This window comes from Mya arenaria, chromosome 10 (genome assembly GCF_026914265.1).
Source record: "Mya arenaria isolate MELC-2E11 chromosome 10, ASM2691426v1".
Classification (NCBI taxonomy): domain Eukaryota; kingdom Metazoa; phylum Mollusca; class Bivalvia; order Myida; family Myidae; genus Mya; species Mya arenaria.
Window position 1 is genome coordinate 9,741,971 of NC_069131.1, and position 16,230 is coordinate 9,758,200.

The 16,230-nt window shown below is 36.8% G+C and overlaps 1 protein-coding gene across 1 annotated transcript; it reads right to left on the minus strand.

The window, feature by feature from the left end:
- Positions 1-1,663: 1,663 nt before the first annotated feature.
- Positions 1,664-15,944, minus strand: LOC128206661 (uncharacterized). Its single transcript, XM_052909265.1, has 6 exons — positions 15,772-15,944; positions 9,922-10,057; positions 6,700-6,840; positions 5,767-5,850; positions 2,212-2,413; positions 1,664-1,953 (listed from the first exon to the last, which is right to left on the minus strand). The coding sequence occupies exons 1-6, from the start codon at positions 15,787-15,789 to the stop codon at positions 1,806-1,808; spliced, it is 729 nt and encodes a 242-aa protein (XP_052765225.1). The 5' UTR covers positions 15,790-15,944; the 3' UTR covers positions 1,664-1,805.
- Between the last annotated feature and the right edge of the window lie 286 nt (positions 15,945-16,230).

Sequence of the window (16,230 nt, forward strand, 5' to 3'; positions counted from 1 at the left end):
TCTTAATTATTTTTTTAAACCCTGGTAGTTAGAAATGTGCAATACCTTTATAGAAAATAAAAACATGAGTTGTTTTATATTGTTTATTTTATTGAAATTCAGAGGATTTGAATTTATCTATTTTGGCAGAAAAAAATGTATATTCGGAGATATGATATTCTTTAAAAAAAGGTATGCATTTGGTAAAATTATATGCGAATCTGAGTTTGTAAAGTTGTCACTTTTAACTTGATGTATCACTTGACTATACCACTAACTTTACACGATTAAACTTCAAGCTTTATGTCTTAGTTCGAGTCAGAGCTGGGTATGTTTTATTTCATGCATGAGGCTGTAATAGTGGTAAATAATAGCAAATGGTTCCTGTATCTTTTCACTCTGGCAGGATTCAAAAGGTAACATTTCATCAAGTTCATTCTGACTATTATCATGGCTTAAAGAAACGATTTATGTCTACCTAACCTTATTACTGAAGATTAATTATCTCTTTCATTCATGGTTAGTGCTTTTCCTTAGGAGTGCAAAGACAATGTACAGACTTATGAATAAAACTTCATGCACTGTATTTTCTAAGGAATCATGTTTTATCGCCAGTGTGCTAGCAATCAATTTCGTTGTGCATTCTGATTTTGATAAACGATGATTATTTTTCGATACATTTCTGCGTGACTCAGCACTTTCTTCGATGATATTCCTGATATAACTGCCGTCATAGGGCACTTAAGATATTAAGGTGTATAACTTCATTGTAAGTCCAAGTTAAAATTAGTTTTTAAAACGAACGAGCTTTCTTTCAGTGCCAGAAAAAATATAACTCCGTTAACGTCGTGTATGTTTAAAATAAAATGAAATAAAACTATTTGGAACGTGACGTATCAATGAGTGTTGAATTATTGTATGTTGGACGCGAGTTTTAGAGAAATCGCCATGCAGCGGTTGCTTTCCTTCTCAAAAGGGCCGTCGTCAAATAAAATTGTCTTAAGTTAGGAATGAAAATGCAGTGAACGTGCAATTTACATGTTAACCCGCGTTGACAACAGGAACACTGATGCCAAGTGACAATGGATAAAGTACACTCAGAAACATTGTTCTAGACTCGATATGAGCGATTTTGACTCGGAGGAGATTCATCGTCTGGTTTAAGCAGTGCTTATGGTGAAACGTTTAATTTAAAAATGAATTAAGGAATAAATGTCTAAATTATATCTAATTTTAAAATCCAATACTAATCTGCATGCTATCATATGATTACACCACAGACCAACCAATGACAAGATACGTTATGCATGGAGCAGGCATATCATAGTGTTGCTCACCATTTGCTGAAAAAAAAACAAGTTGCATGCATATTTAACCCAACGATATGTAGGATGGTATGAATACATCTTTTACGAAATACAAAAAACGTATCTCTGGCGTCCGTTTTCTCTGAAATGTTTCCATACGTTCTATTTGAAATGAATGATAGTCTTGGCTGACAATTAAATTATCAGATAAACTTAATGACTCAAGATTCAATATTAATGACAAGATACGTTATGCATGGAGCAGGCATATCATAGTGTTGCTCACCATTTGCTGAAAAAAAAACAAGTTGCATGCATATTTAACCCAACGATATGTAGGATGGTATGAATACATCTTTTACGAAATACAAAAAAAATACTTTTTTATTTCATTTAATTTCTGATATTATTCATTCACATCACTAAACTCTTTAAACAGTCAGTAGCAGTTGACATACGATTATATATCAAGTCCACTTTAGTGCCCGTTTCATTAAAGAAATAAACTGATCAGCGTCGCTATAAAACGCAGCAGCAGTAGTTTGAACACCATGCTCTTGGGTTGCAACCCCATTTTCCATAACTAAAGGATTCGATGACATCCGGCCGGGTTGGATCAGCATAGATGTATTTTATTATATTCAGCGCGTCGAAGCAAGAATACGGACTGAAAAAATAAGACAATACATTTGTGAATAAAATCTGTGTATGCACAGTTTATATTATATGGGCGGGAGTCTAAGCCATAAAGTTAATGTAACAAATTATGTATAATACACACACTAACAACATAAAAATACCAGAACCAGCCTAGCTGCTATTTTCAATTTGGCATTTTGTAAAGAATATTGATGCCATTTGTACGGATAAATGAAGTACCGCTACGAGTATTCATGAGACTTTTAATTATATTTGAAATACGTACTTGCTGCGCTTAACTCTTCTGAACTTTTTATTCCAGTTCTCACAGATGCTCTTACATGATTGTTCGGTGCTACCGTTGACGTCGCAATCTTGCCATAATGCTAAGGCATACCCGAAATCTAAGTTGGAAGCACAATAAGCTTGGGCAACCTCGTCAGATTTGAAGTACTCCCAGTAAAACGTATCTCTGGCGTCCGTTTTCTCTGAAATGTTTCCATACGTTCTATTTGAAATGAATGATAGTCTTGGCTGACAATTAAATTATCAGATAAACTTAATGACTCAAGATTCAATATTAATTAACGTAACACCAAGATGGTCATGGCCTATGTGCACACATACATATATAAATTAGTGTTCTAGATTAACAGCAACTCTAAAGATTAAGAAGAAAAAAATGATTGTATAAGTTGCGAAACAAACACCCAAAAGTGTTCCGGAACCATTTTAAATCGATACCAATATCGACGCAGAAAGCATTACGGAAACCTTTCCCGATCTGTTTAACATCAATCGAAGTACACAGATAGACGGAATTGATAATTGTATCAAAGATATTGATTTTTATATAGGTGAGCTTACATTTGAAGCACTAAGAGCGACCATAACTCTTCAGGAAATTCGTTTTGCGCCGATAGGTAATAATGGCCATGAGTGCTCATGTTCGATAAATAACTTACTTAATGATTTGTTTATTGATACTTTTAATATTTAAGTTGGTCATATAACGGATATGTTTAATATCAACTTGACGGAGATTATTCCTTAGTGTTTGTCATACGTCTTCGCTGGGCTGACGTTTATGACCCAAACATATATAGAGGAATACCCTAATTATTAACCTCTTAAATATTTACGCGTGTGCTCACTAAAAGAGTCGAATACTGGTTCGATGAAAATACATTGCTGTCGGATGCACCGTTAGGTTTTCGGAAGGGATCCAGCAAAGAAAATGCAGTTTCGTTTTTTATAATATTTTGAAAAAATCGTTTTTAAGTTACGATAAGACCTAAGAAAGGAAATACATTGTGTTTATAGGAATGTTGCGTCATTACTGACTACTTTGAACTGTTTCTACAATAGAACGTTGGCTGTTGTATAAGCCTGTACAGTTAATGTATCATGGTATTGCTTTTTGCAAAGGTATTGGGTGATTTAACAGACGATTCCCAAAGAAATCCAAACCATCTTACGATTATTTTCAAACGTATTTTCACGACGTCGTTAGCTTAAGGACGGTAGTACCCGCGAGCAACAATCGCCAGTATATACACAATACAAGCAAGCGAAAACTACGTTTAGAATAATAATAAGAAGCTATTGAGAATTCATTCTATGACGAGCTTAACAAAACGGCTATGTTGGACGCACAACTTCTGTTTATAGTTTAAACATATTTATTTAACAACGATTGTGAAACAAGTTACATGTATAACAACATTATATTAATCACTCTCGTTGGCCCGATTTTGCGCGAGAGGGTGGTCTCCTGTTGTGGGGGAAACCGGAGAACCCGGAGAAAACCAACTTGCCCGGCTTAAAGACCATGAACCAAACTCACTTGCGCCCGAGCCGGAAAATGAACCCGGGTCGACTAGGTGAGAAGCGAGTGCGCTCACCACTGCCCTAACCGGACAACCTGTTGGTAAATTCCGTTAGTCCCGCATTTGCAAACGATATATCACTCGTCGCATTTTGTCCTTCATGTAGATTATCAGTTTTATCTATACTTGGATATGAATCTATATCCTACAATAGTTGTATAAATATATTGACACCAAAATGGTATAATTTTGAACTTTGCCATTATTGAATATGTGTTATATGTCTATCAATGTTTGTATATATATAATAAATTTCTTCAGCCATGGTGGAAATAAAGATGTTGAGTTGTGTTTAGGGTAGGGCGTTATTCTTCAAGTAGTGGACATTTTAACTATTTAGGCCTTGTATTTAACTATACGGGAACGTTCGTTCTACATAAGTCATATGTATTCGGTAAGGCGCTTGGAAGTTATTATTAAAATATATCAACATATATGACGTATATATTCAAATGTTTGCGAGTTCAGTTAAGGGTTTTTTAAAATCAAAATACGTAGAAAGTATATATCTGAAATTTTGCGAGTTTGTAGTCTACAGAGAAGTCGCGCCCTATCATATATATTTACAACGTCATGCTTATTATTAAACATTGGTTCAAAGTACATCATTTCTTATAATATTTAACTATTATAAATTACTTGAAATCCATGGATTTAAGCGAGGGGTTCATCCCGAGAATTTATTTTTTTTGCTTCAGTTTTTTTTTGGTAGTTTTTATATTTTCAAGATTGCGAAATATATATTATATACTTGCATTTGCATAGTATGTTTTGTAAGGCTTAATATTATATAGAACAAAACAAATAGAAAGCATCTTACTCAATAACCTGTAACCTGCCATACTCAAGAAATTATGGATGGATTTTATTTTGTTTTCATAACAAAATGAAAGAAATAAGGACAAGCCCAGTAGTCATAGAAATTAAAAGAAAAGAAACATGTTTAGGGGCACAATGTAAGGGCCAAAACGACAATGAGCAATAGACACAAACATATTAATTTCATTAACACATATACAAACAACAAACACAAAGTGAGACCAGATACACAAATACAAACACCAAAAGCAAACTAACACCCGATATATGTACACAAATACAATCACCACAAATAAACCATACCCTCATTAAAAATGCTTTGCCGTTAAATGATGATTTAACAACCTTAGACCTGTTCGTGAAACAAGAGTTCACTGGTATTCGAGTCAACTGAGGGCTTTAACTTGTAAGCACGGCCATACACTCTTCCATCATTTATCAATAATTACTAAATTAAATTATATAAGCTTTATCAGGGCATGCATCAATTGATTTATTGTGCAAATATACAGTGACACGAAAGCTTCATCAATTGTTATGTAATTATAGTGTTTTTTTGGCAGATACGTGTAACACATCGACCTTTTCCAAACGAAGTAAAGGAAGCCTTACAGAGATAACTCATATAATATGCTTTAATAATATTCTAAAATGAATAAAGTTGGATTAGTTTAAAATCTTAATATATTGTAAGAATGAGAATCACTCCAGAAAAAAAAAAATTTTTTTGTTCATCAATTACCAAACTAAATCTAAAGCCACTCGCTATGTTGTGAACACAAAAATGACTTCCGCCCGTACACCTTTATAAGACATACATGTTGAGTAGTATGCACAACTTGTATTATGGTATTTAAATTAACGCCGAGCGAGGGATGCATCATAATCAAAATGGATTTTAATAGTTTTGACATCTTCTGAGGATTAATTGTATATTGACGGAGTGTCGTGGTCTCTATGACAAAACAATGAATGAAACTTGTTGATGCATGGTATAAAAAGCCCCGTAGGTTGTGTCATAATAATCCTTTACAAATCGTTTTCATAAGAGAATAACAAGATATAATAAATGAAAGAATGTACAGATAATTCTAACATAAGAACCCTACAACAGATAAGAGTTTTCTACGTACTCGGTGTCAACCTTGCGAGTCCCACGGCCTGCATAGTTTGGTTCTGTGTCGCGCCATCGAAGCCGAAGTTAAGAAAGGGTCCACCTGGAGAAATGGTATAAGATTAACAATAACCGATAGAGTACAGTCCAATTATAAATGTTCAGAGATGTAATGTCTATGCTAGTGCAAAACTATGAGACAGTTTGTAGCGCACACTTTCGTTGCGCTTGCTGTTATCCAGTAATCAAACGTTATGACCCTTTCATAAGTTTAAACAACGAATGTTGTTGTTTTTTAATTATTTTGAAAAAAAGTTATGAGAAGTAACCGCTGACCAGCCTGGTGATAACTAATCAAACTCAAATGCACCAACGCCGGAAATCGAAACTGGCCGCCTTAGTGAGAAGCGAGTGCTCTGACCACTGAACCGGACAAATTGCGATAAGATAGAAATATCGTTATATATGCCATTTGTGTATTAATTTACGACTATGATATCTCATTCATAAAGGTCCAATTGCATATTATTTTTCTAATAATTATTTCGCTCTTAAATTGTGTGTATTGTGAGTGTATAATGCAATAATTACAGTACTGAATATATACATTATAACTTGAATTAAATAGTGCTATTTTTTAAACTTTTTATCAATTAGCGTTAATCGTTATTTCATTGTATGAATGACTACAATGTTATCTTAAAATAAAAATAAAAATCCGATTCTGGTACCTAGGTAGATTGTTTACAAAATGGAAATAACTATGGCACAAACAGTTATGTACAAACTATCCATAGGCTTGAACTAAAGCTATTGAGCGGAACCACCAGTTTGAATATCCGCCGGCGATATTTGCCCTTTTGACAAATGACATAAATACAAATCCAATAACTGCGGGAAACGTCGACAATAATTATTGATATGTTATTTAAGTAATGTCAACTAAACTAACCAGGAACGCACTTCTTGGATTCCTCGTCGAATATGAAGTACGTTTTGCAGACGCACAATTTACTATATCCGTATGTGACACATATTGCATTTTCATCTTTACAGTACTGACAGTCGTCACAACACTGGCCGACGTCGAGCGCTGAAATATAGGCAAACACTAACGCCATGGTTACAGTAATAAATAAATATCAATAAGGAAGATTGGTTAAATGCGTTTTAATAAAACAAGCTACGGGGGCACTGTAAAGCTGACGACAGAATATAATGAGTTATTAATGTTTATTCCATTTCAACCGGTCGAGGTAGAAATAAGCATTTTTTCACAATTACTGACTGGGTTCAGTAACTGTTCAGCAAATTAAATCATTTATTTTTAAATTTCATTTTATCTAGGTTATGTATCACATTTAATACGTAAATAAGTGTGTAAATAAGCTTTTAAGAAAGCTTCCCGTACATACAGAGTGTTCATATATATAGTAAGCGGTTCCATGAAGGCAATATATTTCCATTGTACTAATGATTTGTATAATATAAAACTCTTTTATTCTATGCATATATTTTTTTGTTTGATAACCAACTGATGTTTTATGTATTTTATTTGTCCTTAAATTTCAAACTATTTCAAACAGATGTTCGTCGGCGAGACGCCAAAAGTGTGGAGCTCGCCAAACGTCACTAATATGCAGCAGTTATGAGAAGGATTGATCTTTTAACTGGAATCTAATTAAACCTTTGATATTTTCGGATGGTTATTGTACGAGGTACGCTTCCTCCTAGTAGCAAATACAAACAAGGCTAGGAGGAAAGTCGCTCAAAAAATGAGGGATTTTTCGAAACCGCTCTGGGGGAACGCTGCCGGATTAAGAGGACAGTCGCTCAAGACATGATGGAATTTTCGGAACTGCTCCGGCGTAACGCTTCTGCATTAAACGGTCAGGGGCGGTCAGCCGAGCAGACGACTTTAACCCCCGGTTCATATGGTTTCATAAACTGTATCGATTAAACGATTTTATCCGTTCAATTCATTTTCACAGATCCATCATAGCAGATAATTAACATTGACAAGTATGTTTAAAATTTCAGTCTATTTCGATTCGATGTAAGTGTAAGTGCATGGCATTTTAAACATTAGCCAATGAAATGACAGCATTGATTGTCATTTATAGAATTCGTTTCATTGTACAGCAAACTTTTATATTGAAAACATCGATATCACGAGGTTTAAATGAATACTTGAACACACATTTTGATAGTTTAACATTTCACTTTACCTTTAGCCAAATGGTTAAGCCTCAGAACAGATATAGTAGACAGACGACTACGAAAGCTTAGTATCCGGTAGTACGGTTTAAACAAATGGAATTAAACTATACAGTCATAATGTATACATGCAAACATAGAATGGACAATATTAAATCATATTCACTCGTGCTGAACCAAGATTTGAACATAGACGGAAAAAACACATCAACTTGACCAAAATATCTTCCTTAAATCCCTTGCCATGGCTTTTAAGTACTTTTTCCACTTTGCAGGTTTGGTAAGGATCAATATTATTTTTCTGATGTTCGCTTTGATAAAATTTTCCTTTATATCTCTATGACAACATTTATACGATTGGAATACTTCTTCAGAGAATGTTTCGTCGTATGCTCGTGTAAATTTCTGTTTTAAATGAGAAATTCTGACATTGTCCCCAATTCTATATTTGAATGGTTTCTGTTATGGATTATCTCTGCCTTTCCGTGGCAAAGTAGGTAGCTAATCTGACTGTCTTCTGATTGTTGGCTGTGACGTCCACCGATCAATAGTTCTGTGATATGTTCGATTGTAGCTTTCAGCAAAAGTCTGCAAGACTGGCAGATAGGTTAGTGTTTAATTTTCAGAATGGCCCGTTCTGATGTAGACATCATGATTTTTCGCTACCGTTCACTACCCTCATTCCGTCCTTAGTTTAAACTTTATTTATTTAACAAATAGCATACAAACATACATACGTTATATGTATAGAAATGAAATACATCACAATATGTTCGAGGATTAGAAAACAAGAAATAACTTATATTAATTCTGCTCCTCTGCTTAGATAAAGTGCACAAGAAACAGATGAGACATGGCATATGCTACGTTGAAAATGATTATAATTGATTCCGTCCTTTTTACTATTTATCATTAAAAATTTACTCCAGGTTATCTAACTATTACATATACTTTAAATGAGTGATACATTATGATGATAATAATAATATTGATAATAAAACTGAAATTCGTTTCATCAACCCTTATTGTTTCCCTTTAAAATTTATAAATGCGTTTATCCTTTTTAAGACTTTCCCTATAACTCTCATTTAATACATATTGAAAACCACCTAGACACGAACAAAACTATAAATTAATGATTAAGCACTTTGGAAATAGGCGACAATTGAATAGATACAATATTACTTGGCATGCATTAACAAGGACTACATCAAGCATCAACACAAGATCTAACCTAGATAAAGATAACTTTCAAGTTTTAATTTCTTTTAAGGTATGAATTGCGGGATTGATGTCATTATCGTGGTATGTACGCATTTGTGGTGGTCAAATTAGGTGGGTCTGAGTCCGAAGGACTCAACACGTACCTTGAACGACCAATTGGGTTCATATTCCTGAATATGAAATAAAGCCAGCGATTCATTATTTATATTTACACCAAAAGTTCATTATTTCATTCAAGAATTGTTAAAAAATATTTAATTTCCTTTAAGAAAACATTACGGTGTTCGAATACTTATTCCAGCAAAACATTTAACTTATCATTTATTAACTCTTTCTAAAATGATGACGATTTTACGGTACCTTCTGACACAATACAAACAATTAACAGAGTGAACATTTTTCATGTTTATTGCTATGCGATGATTTACGACCCGAACATATCCGAAGATGTTCATCGGATGATAACCGCAATTTCCGAAACGCAGTTCATTTAAGAAATGGAAGTTAAGGTAAAAATATTCACCATATAAAGGCTGGTTAATATTCTGATGTACATATCTAAAGCAATTTAAAAAACGCCATTTCAAAATGTATATTGGACAAAAATACAAGCCCAACAACTGGTTTTAATATTTGAAGGCCATGCAAAATATCAAATAATTGTCGGGTTGTTCCCCTTTACGATTACAAAAATATAGACAAAGGTTGAAATCGGCGTTATATTTTTACTTACGGGTACACGGGCAGGGTGGTGGCTCGCTTGGAGTATCCTCACAGGTAGAGGTTTCACTAGGGGTTTCGCTGGAAGATTCGCTGGATTCAGATTCAGATCCACCTCCGCATTGTACAGCTGCCAGAAGGGCAAGAATCTGTTTATAAACGGCGCAATAAGGATTAAATTGATTCGTAAGAGTACTGTTAATTTTTGGATAAAGTTCTGGGTTTGACCGATTTAGGTTTAAAATTCGCTAACCCTTTATAATAACAATGACAAATAGATGTTCTACATACCACTTGGTAAAACATGATGTAAAACGAAATGTGATGTGCGGTTTGCCTAATTCCGCTGATAAATAAAGATGCGTGTGTCCATCTGAACAAAACATCGTACGGGCTTAAATATTATGTTGAAAGGGTAAGTGTCCACGTATGCAAGTTTGAGCTCAACTCAAAATGTCTTAGGGGCTTATGTACTAGGGGTCTGAGGGACTAATGAAATAAGGGTCTGAGTGTCTTATGTAATGGGGGTCTTAGGGGCTTATGTACTGCTGGTCTGAGGGTTTTATGTACTAGGGGTCTGAGGGTCTTATGTCCTAGGGGTCTGAGGGGCTTATGTAATGGGGGTCTGAGGGGCTTAAGTACTGCTGGTCTGAGGGTTTTACGTACTAGGGGTCTGAGGGTATTATGTACTAGGGGTCTTAGGGGCTTATGCAATGGGTGTCTGAGGGTCTTATGTACAACAGGTCTGAGAGTTTGATGTACTAGGGGTCTGAGGGTCTTATGTACTAGGGGTTTGAGGGGCTAATGTACTCGGGGTCTGAGGGGCTTATGTAATGGGGGTCTGAGGGGCTTATGTACTACAGGTCTGAGGGTTTTATGTACTAGGGGTCTGAGGGTCTTATGACTAGGGGTCTGAAGGGCTTATGTAATAGGGGTCTGAGGGGCTTATGTACTAGGGGTCAGAGGGTCTTATATACAAGGGATTTGAGGGGCTAATGTACTAGAGTTTGAGGGACTAATGTAGAATAGGTCTGAGGGCCTTTTGTACTACGGGTCTGAGGGGTTTTTGTTCTACGGGTCTGGGGCTTATATACTAGGGTTTTGAGGGGCTAATGTACTAGGAGTTGAGGGACTTATGTACAATAGGCATGAGGGGCTGTTCGTGGAATCGGAGGGTCTTATGTACTAGGGGTCTGAGGGGTTTATGTACTAGGGGTCTTAGGGGCTTGTGTAATGGGGGTCTGAGGGCTTATGTACTACAGGTCTAATGGTCTTATATACTACAGCTCTTTGGGACTTATTTTCTAGGGGTCTGAGGGCGTGTACTCTGGGTCTGAGGGGCTTATGTAATGGGGGTCTGAGGGGCTTATATACTACAGGTCTGATGGTATTATCTGAGGGGTTTATAGCTAGTGGTCTGAGGGTCTTATGTACTGATGGTCTGAGGGGCTTATGTACTAGGGGTCTGAGGGGATTATGTACTACAGGTCTGTGGGGCTAATGTACTAGGGGTATGAGGGTCATACATGTATGCACTGAGGGTCTGAGGGGCTTATGTACTACAGGTCTGTGGGGCTAATGTACTAGGGGTATGAGGGTCATACATGTATGCACTGAGGGTTTGAGGGGCTTATGTACTACAGGTCTGTGGGGCTAATGTACTGATGGTCTGAGGGGCTTATGTACTACAGGTCTGAGGGTCTTATGTACTGATGGTCTGAGGGGCTTATGTACTAGGGGTCTGAGGGGATTATGTACTACAGGTCTGAGGGTCTTATGTACTACAGGTCTGAGGGTCTTATGTACTAGGGGTCTGAGGGGCTTATGTACTAGGGGTCTGAGGGGATTATGTACTACAGGTCTGAGGGTCTTATGTACTAGGGGTCTGAGGGGCTTATGTACTACAGGTCTGAGGGTCTTATGTACTGATGGTCTGAGGGGCTTATGTACTACAGGTCTGAGGGTCTTATGTACTGATGGTCTGAGGGGCTTATGTACTAGGGGTCTGAGGGGATTATGTACTACAGGTCTGTGGGGCTAATGTACTAGGGGTATGAGGGTCATACATGTATGCACTGAGGGTCTGAGGGGATTATGTACTACAGGTATGTGGGGCTAATGTACTAGGGGTATGAGGGTCATACATGTATGCACTGAGGGTCTGAGGGGCTTATGTACTAAGGTTCTGAGGGGCTGATGCACTAGGGTTCTGAGAGGCTTATGTACAACTCGTCTCAGGGTCTTATGCGCTAGGGGTCTGATGGGCTTATGTACTAGGGGTCTGAGTGGCTTTTGTACTAGGGGTTTGACCGGCTTATGTACTTCATGTCTTATGGGCTTATGTGCAGACGGTCAGATATTTTTATGTACTAGGGGTCTGAGAAGCTAATGAACTACAGGTGTTAGGGGATTACGTACTTGGCGTCTGAGGGTTTTATGTACTGAGGGTCTGAGGGGCTGATGTACTAGGATTCTGAGGGACTTATGCACTAGGGTTGTGAGGAACTTATATACTACAGTTCTGAGGAGCTTATGTACTAGTGGTCTGAGGGGCTTATGTACTAGAAATCTGAGGAGCTTATGTACTAGGGGTCTGCGGAGCTTATATACTAGAGGTCTGAGGGGCTCATGTACCACAGGTCTGAGGGGGTTAAGTATTACAGGTCTGGGGGGCTTATATACTAGGGGTCTGATGACCTTATTTACTAGGGGTCTGAGGGGCGTATGTACTAGAGGTCTGATGGGATTATGTACTAGGGGTCTGAGTGGCTTTTCTACTTGGGATCTGAGGGGCTTATGAACTTGAGGTCAGGGGGCTTATATACAAGGGATCTTTGGGGCTTATGTACTAGGGTTTGAGGGACTAATGTTAAATAGGTCTGAGGGTTTTTTGCTCTAGTGTCTGAGGGACCTTTGTACTACGGGTCTGAGGGGCTTATATACTAGGGTTTTGAGGGGCTAATGTACTAGGGGTTGAGGGACTTAAGTACAATAGGCTTATGAACTACGGGTCTTAGAGCCTTTTGTACTACGAGTCTGAGGGGTTTATATACTAGGGTTTTGAGGGACTAATGTACTAGGGGTCTGGGGACCTTATGTACTAGGGGTCTGAGGGGCTTATGTACTAGGGGTCTGATGGGATTATATGTTAGGGGTCTAAGTGACTTTTATAATTGGGATCTGAGGGGATTAGGTACAAGAGGTCTGAGGGCTTATATACAAGGGATCTAAGGGGCTAATGTACTAGGGGTTTTGGGATTTATTACAATAGATCTAAGGGACTAATGTACTACGGGTCTGGGGGGTTTTGTACTAAGGGTCTGGGGGGTTTTGTACTACGGGTCTGATGGTCTTATATACTAGGGTTTTGAGGGGCTAATGTACTAGGGGTCTGAGAAGCTTTTGTAGTACGGGTATGAGAGGCTTTTGTACTACGGGTCTGAGGGTCTTATATACTAGGGTTTGGAGGGGCTAATGTACTAGGGGTCTTAGGGGCTTTTGTAGTAGGGGTCTGAGGGGCTTATAAACAAGGGTTTTGATGATCTAATGTACTAGGGTTTAGGGATTAATGTACAATAGGTATGAGGGGCGTATATACTAAATTTTGAGGGGGTAATGTACTCGTGGTCTTATTCACCAATGCACTAGGAGTCTTAGGAGCTAGTGTACTAGGGGTCTTAGTGGCTTGAGTACTAGGGATCTAATGGGCATATGTCCTAGGGGCTTATGTACTAGGGATCTGAGTGGCTAATGTCTGAGGGGCTTTTGTACCACGCGTCTGAGGGGTTTATATACTAAGGTGTAGAGGGGCTTATGTACCTTGGGTCGGATGGGCTTATGTACTAGGGGTCTGAGGGGCTAATGTACTAGGGGTCTAATGGGCTAATGTACTAGGGTTTGAGGGGCCGATGTACTCTTTGTCTGAGGGGCGTATATAGTAGGGTCTGAGGGGATAATGCACTTTGGGTCTGAGGGGCTAATGTACTAGGGGTCTGAGGGGGGTTCAATTGGTCTGCATGAATAACATACGAGGGGTCTAAGGGGCTTATGTATTAGAGGTCTGAGGGGCTTATGTACTACGGGTCTGAGGGACTAATGTACGAGGGATCTTAGGGGCTAATATACTATTGGTCTGGAGGACTAATGTCCAAATGGTCTGAGGGACTAATGTACTAGGGGAAAAGAGGCAAATGTTCTAGATGCTAATATCCGCCTACTATATCAGATGTACGTGGGCATGTCCTTTCGAGTATGTTTATTCAAAAAGTTTCAGTTAAAGAGGGGTAAATAATGAAATTATTTATGGTGAAATTGGACGTGTCTATTATCAGGCGATTAGATCTCATCATATTATAATTCCCGTACAAGGGATTATAATCTTAATAAAAAGATATACTCTACATTGTAAATTGTTCTGAGGAATACCTAAATCAGACAAGATGGTGTGCATAGATGAGCAGTTTATTACGAACAGCCGGCTTCTATGATCTATGTTTGTTCCAGGTTGTAGGTAATGATAATATATTTGTTTTAAATGCTAAACAGAAATTAAATTACCATTTTATTCAAAACTAAAAAATGAAATTTTTTTTTTCAAATCTAGTAGAGCATGGTTTTACATGCACATATCATGTTTTAAACCTAATACCTATTTAAACTCATGTATTATAAAAAACAAATTCGTTTCAACTTATCTATGTAACGTGTATCTGCACATAGACTTAAAAAAGATGCAAAATCAAATTCAATACCTATTAATCAGAGAACGCGTAACATATGCCAAGCCTAAGAAGACGAACGCCATATATTATATTTAATCCGATATACGAGTGAAATATATACCATTGTTAAAGTGCAGCTTTAACGTAGGCCATTTACACACGTATGTATATATCGTTGTGCTTTGCTAATGTCTGGTATCGCCTTCTCTACTATAATAATACTACTTATAGATGATGTTAGCAAAATTTGAACTCTTTTGATTATGATAGTCATCATGATATGACTTGTTTGTATAAAGAAAAAACGGAAAATATTTTCATTACAAATAGCTTTACGTACTACTAAATGAAATTAAGGATTAGCATAATGACATCAAAGATGTGAACAACTAAATATTTTTTTTTAAATCATGCATCCCATATATTACCATGCCAATTGATATGAAAACAATACGTTGTTAAATATGTCATTAATATCCATACCGGCTTTATTCGTTTCTAATTTCATAAATTTGGCAATGAAAGGAAGAGCATGACCTTGTCATTTGTACAAAATTATGCTATATTCACACTGTCAAACGCGTTTAATCGTACACATGCTTAATGTAAATTGCCACACATCGCTTTCCTCTGATAATGTTATGCTTTTATTACCATAGTCCTGTATGTTATCGATATTAACTTTGTTAGTTATTTATTGAAAATTACTATTGATTTTAAAGAAAAACTTAAACCTATTATATTGAACGAACGAGATTCGAGAGTAATGTATAATGCTTGGTTCAGTATCTGTCTCAAGCCGACCGTTCAATAAGTACCGTGCGTATATTGGATTATCAGTGTACCTGAGCCGCATCATACTTATACTCCTGTGTTTTGGTTTCCGTTCTGTGATATAAGAATAAGTTTATTCACGAAAACAAATACGCTTTAACCAATACGGTGCCACTATATTTTGAGTTACTTGTTCGTCGAAAAACAATGGTTGTACACCTTATTCATCATTAGTCTTAATTTCGAAATCAAACTGAATTGCATTTTTTCTAAATTTCTGATCAGTGTGACAACACAAATTTACAACTGAGTATTTACAATTTTGCAAATCATTTTACATTTATAAACAATAGTGTAGTCATACTTACGAGAATTATCCTGAACATTTTTTAAGAGTATCCGTAATATCAGAGTGCAATTTTTATCATCACACACTCGCAATATCCCAACTAATCATGCGCTTCACTAATATATAATAAGCGTAAAAACATAACTTTTGGGGCTGGTATTAAATCAAAAGCATCCATTGCAAGCCAAGAAATCTGTCGTTTCCTGTTGCGCGCGCATAAACAACAGTGTATGTCCTAATGCGCACGTACACATTTGTGCACTCTAATGCCATTTTGTGCGTAGGAATATGAAGGTAATTTAAATATTATTTCGTAATATAATGATGAAACTGATAGCGATATTCTCTTCGATACGGTACCATATGTTAGATTATTAACGCTTTGAATATTCATTCGTACAACAGATTGTATTATGCATGCAACATATGAACAAATCAATGCAAATTTATAAAAAAATATGTTTTTTTTGGTGAAGCT

Bases quoted from the DNA above. Each gene is read 5' to 3' on its own strand.
- LOC128206661 (XM_052909265.1), bottom strand. The intron at 5,851-6,699 runs GTTAGTTTAGTT...CCATTTCTCCAG, and splicing joins ATCCAAGAAGTGCGTTCCTG to GTGGACCCTTTCTTAACTTC. The intron at 1,954-2,211 runs GTACGTATTTCA...TTATTTTTTCAG, and splicing joins AGAAGAGTTAAGCGCAGCAA to TCCGTATTCTTGCTTCGACG.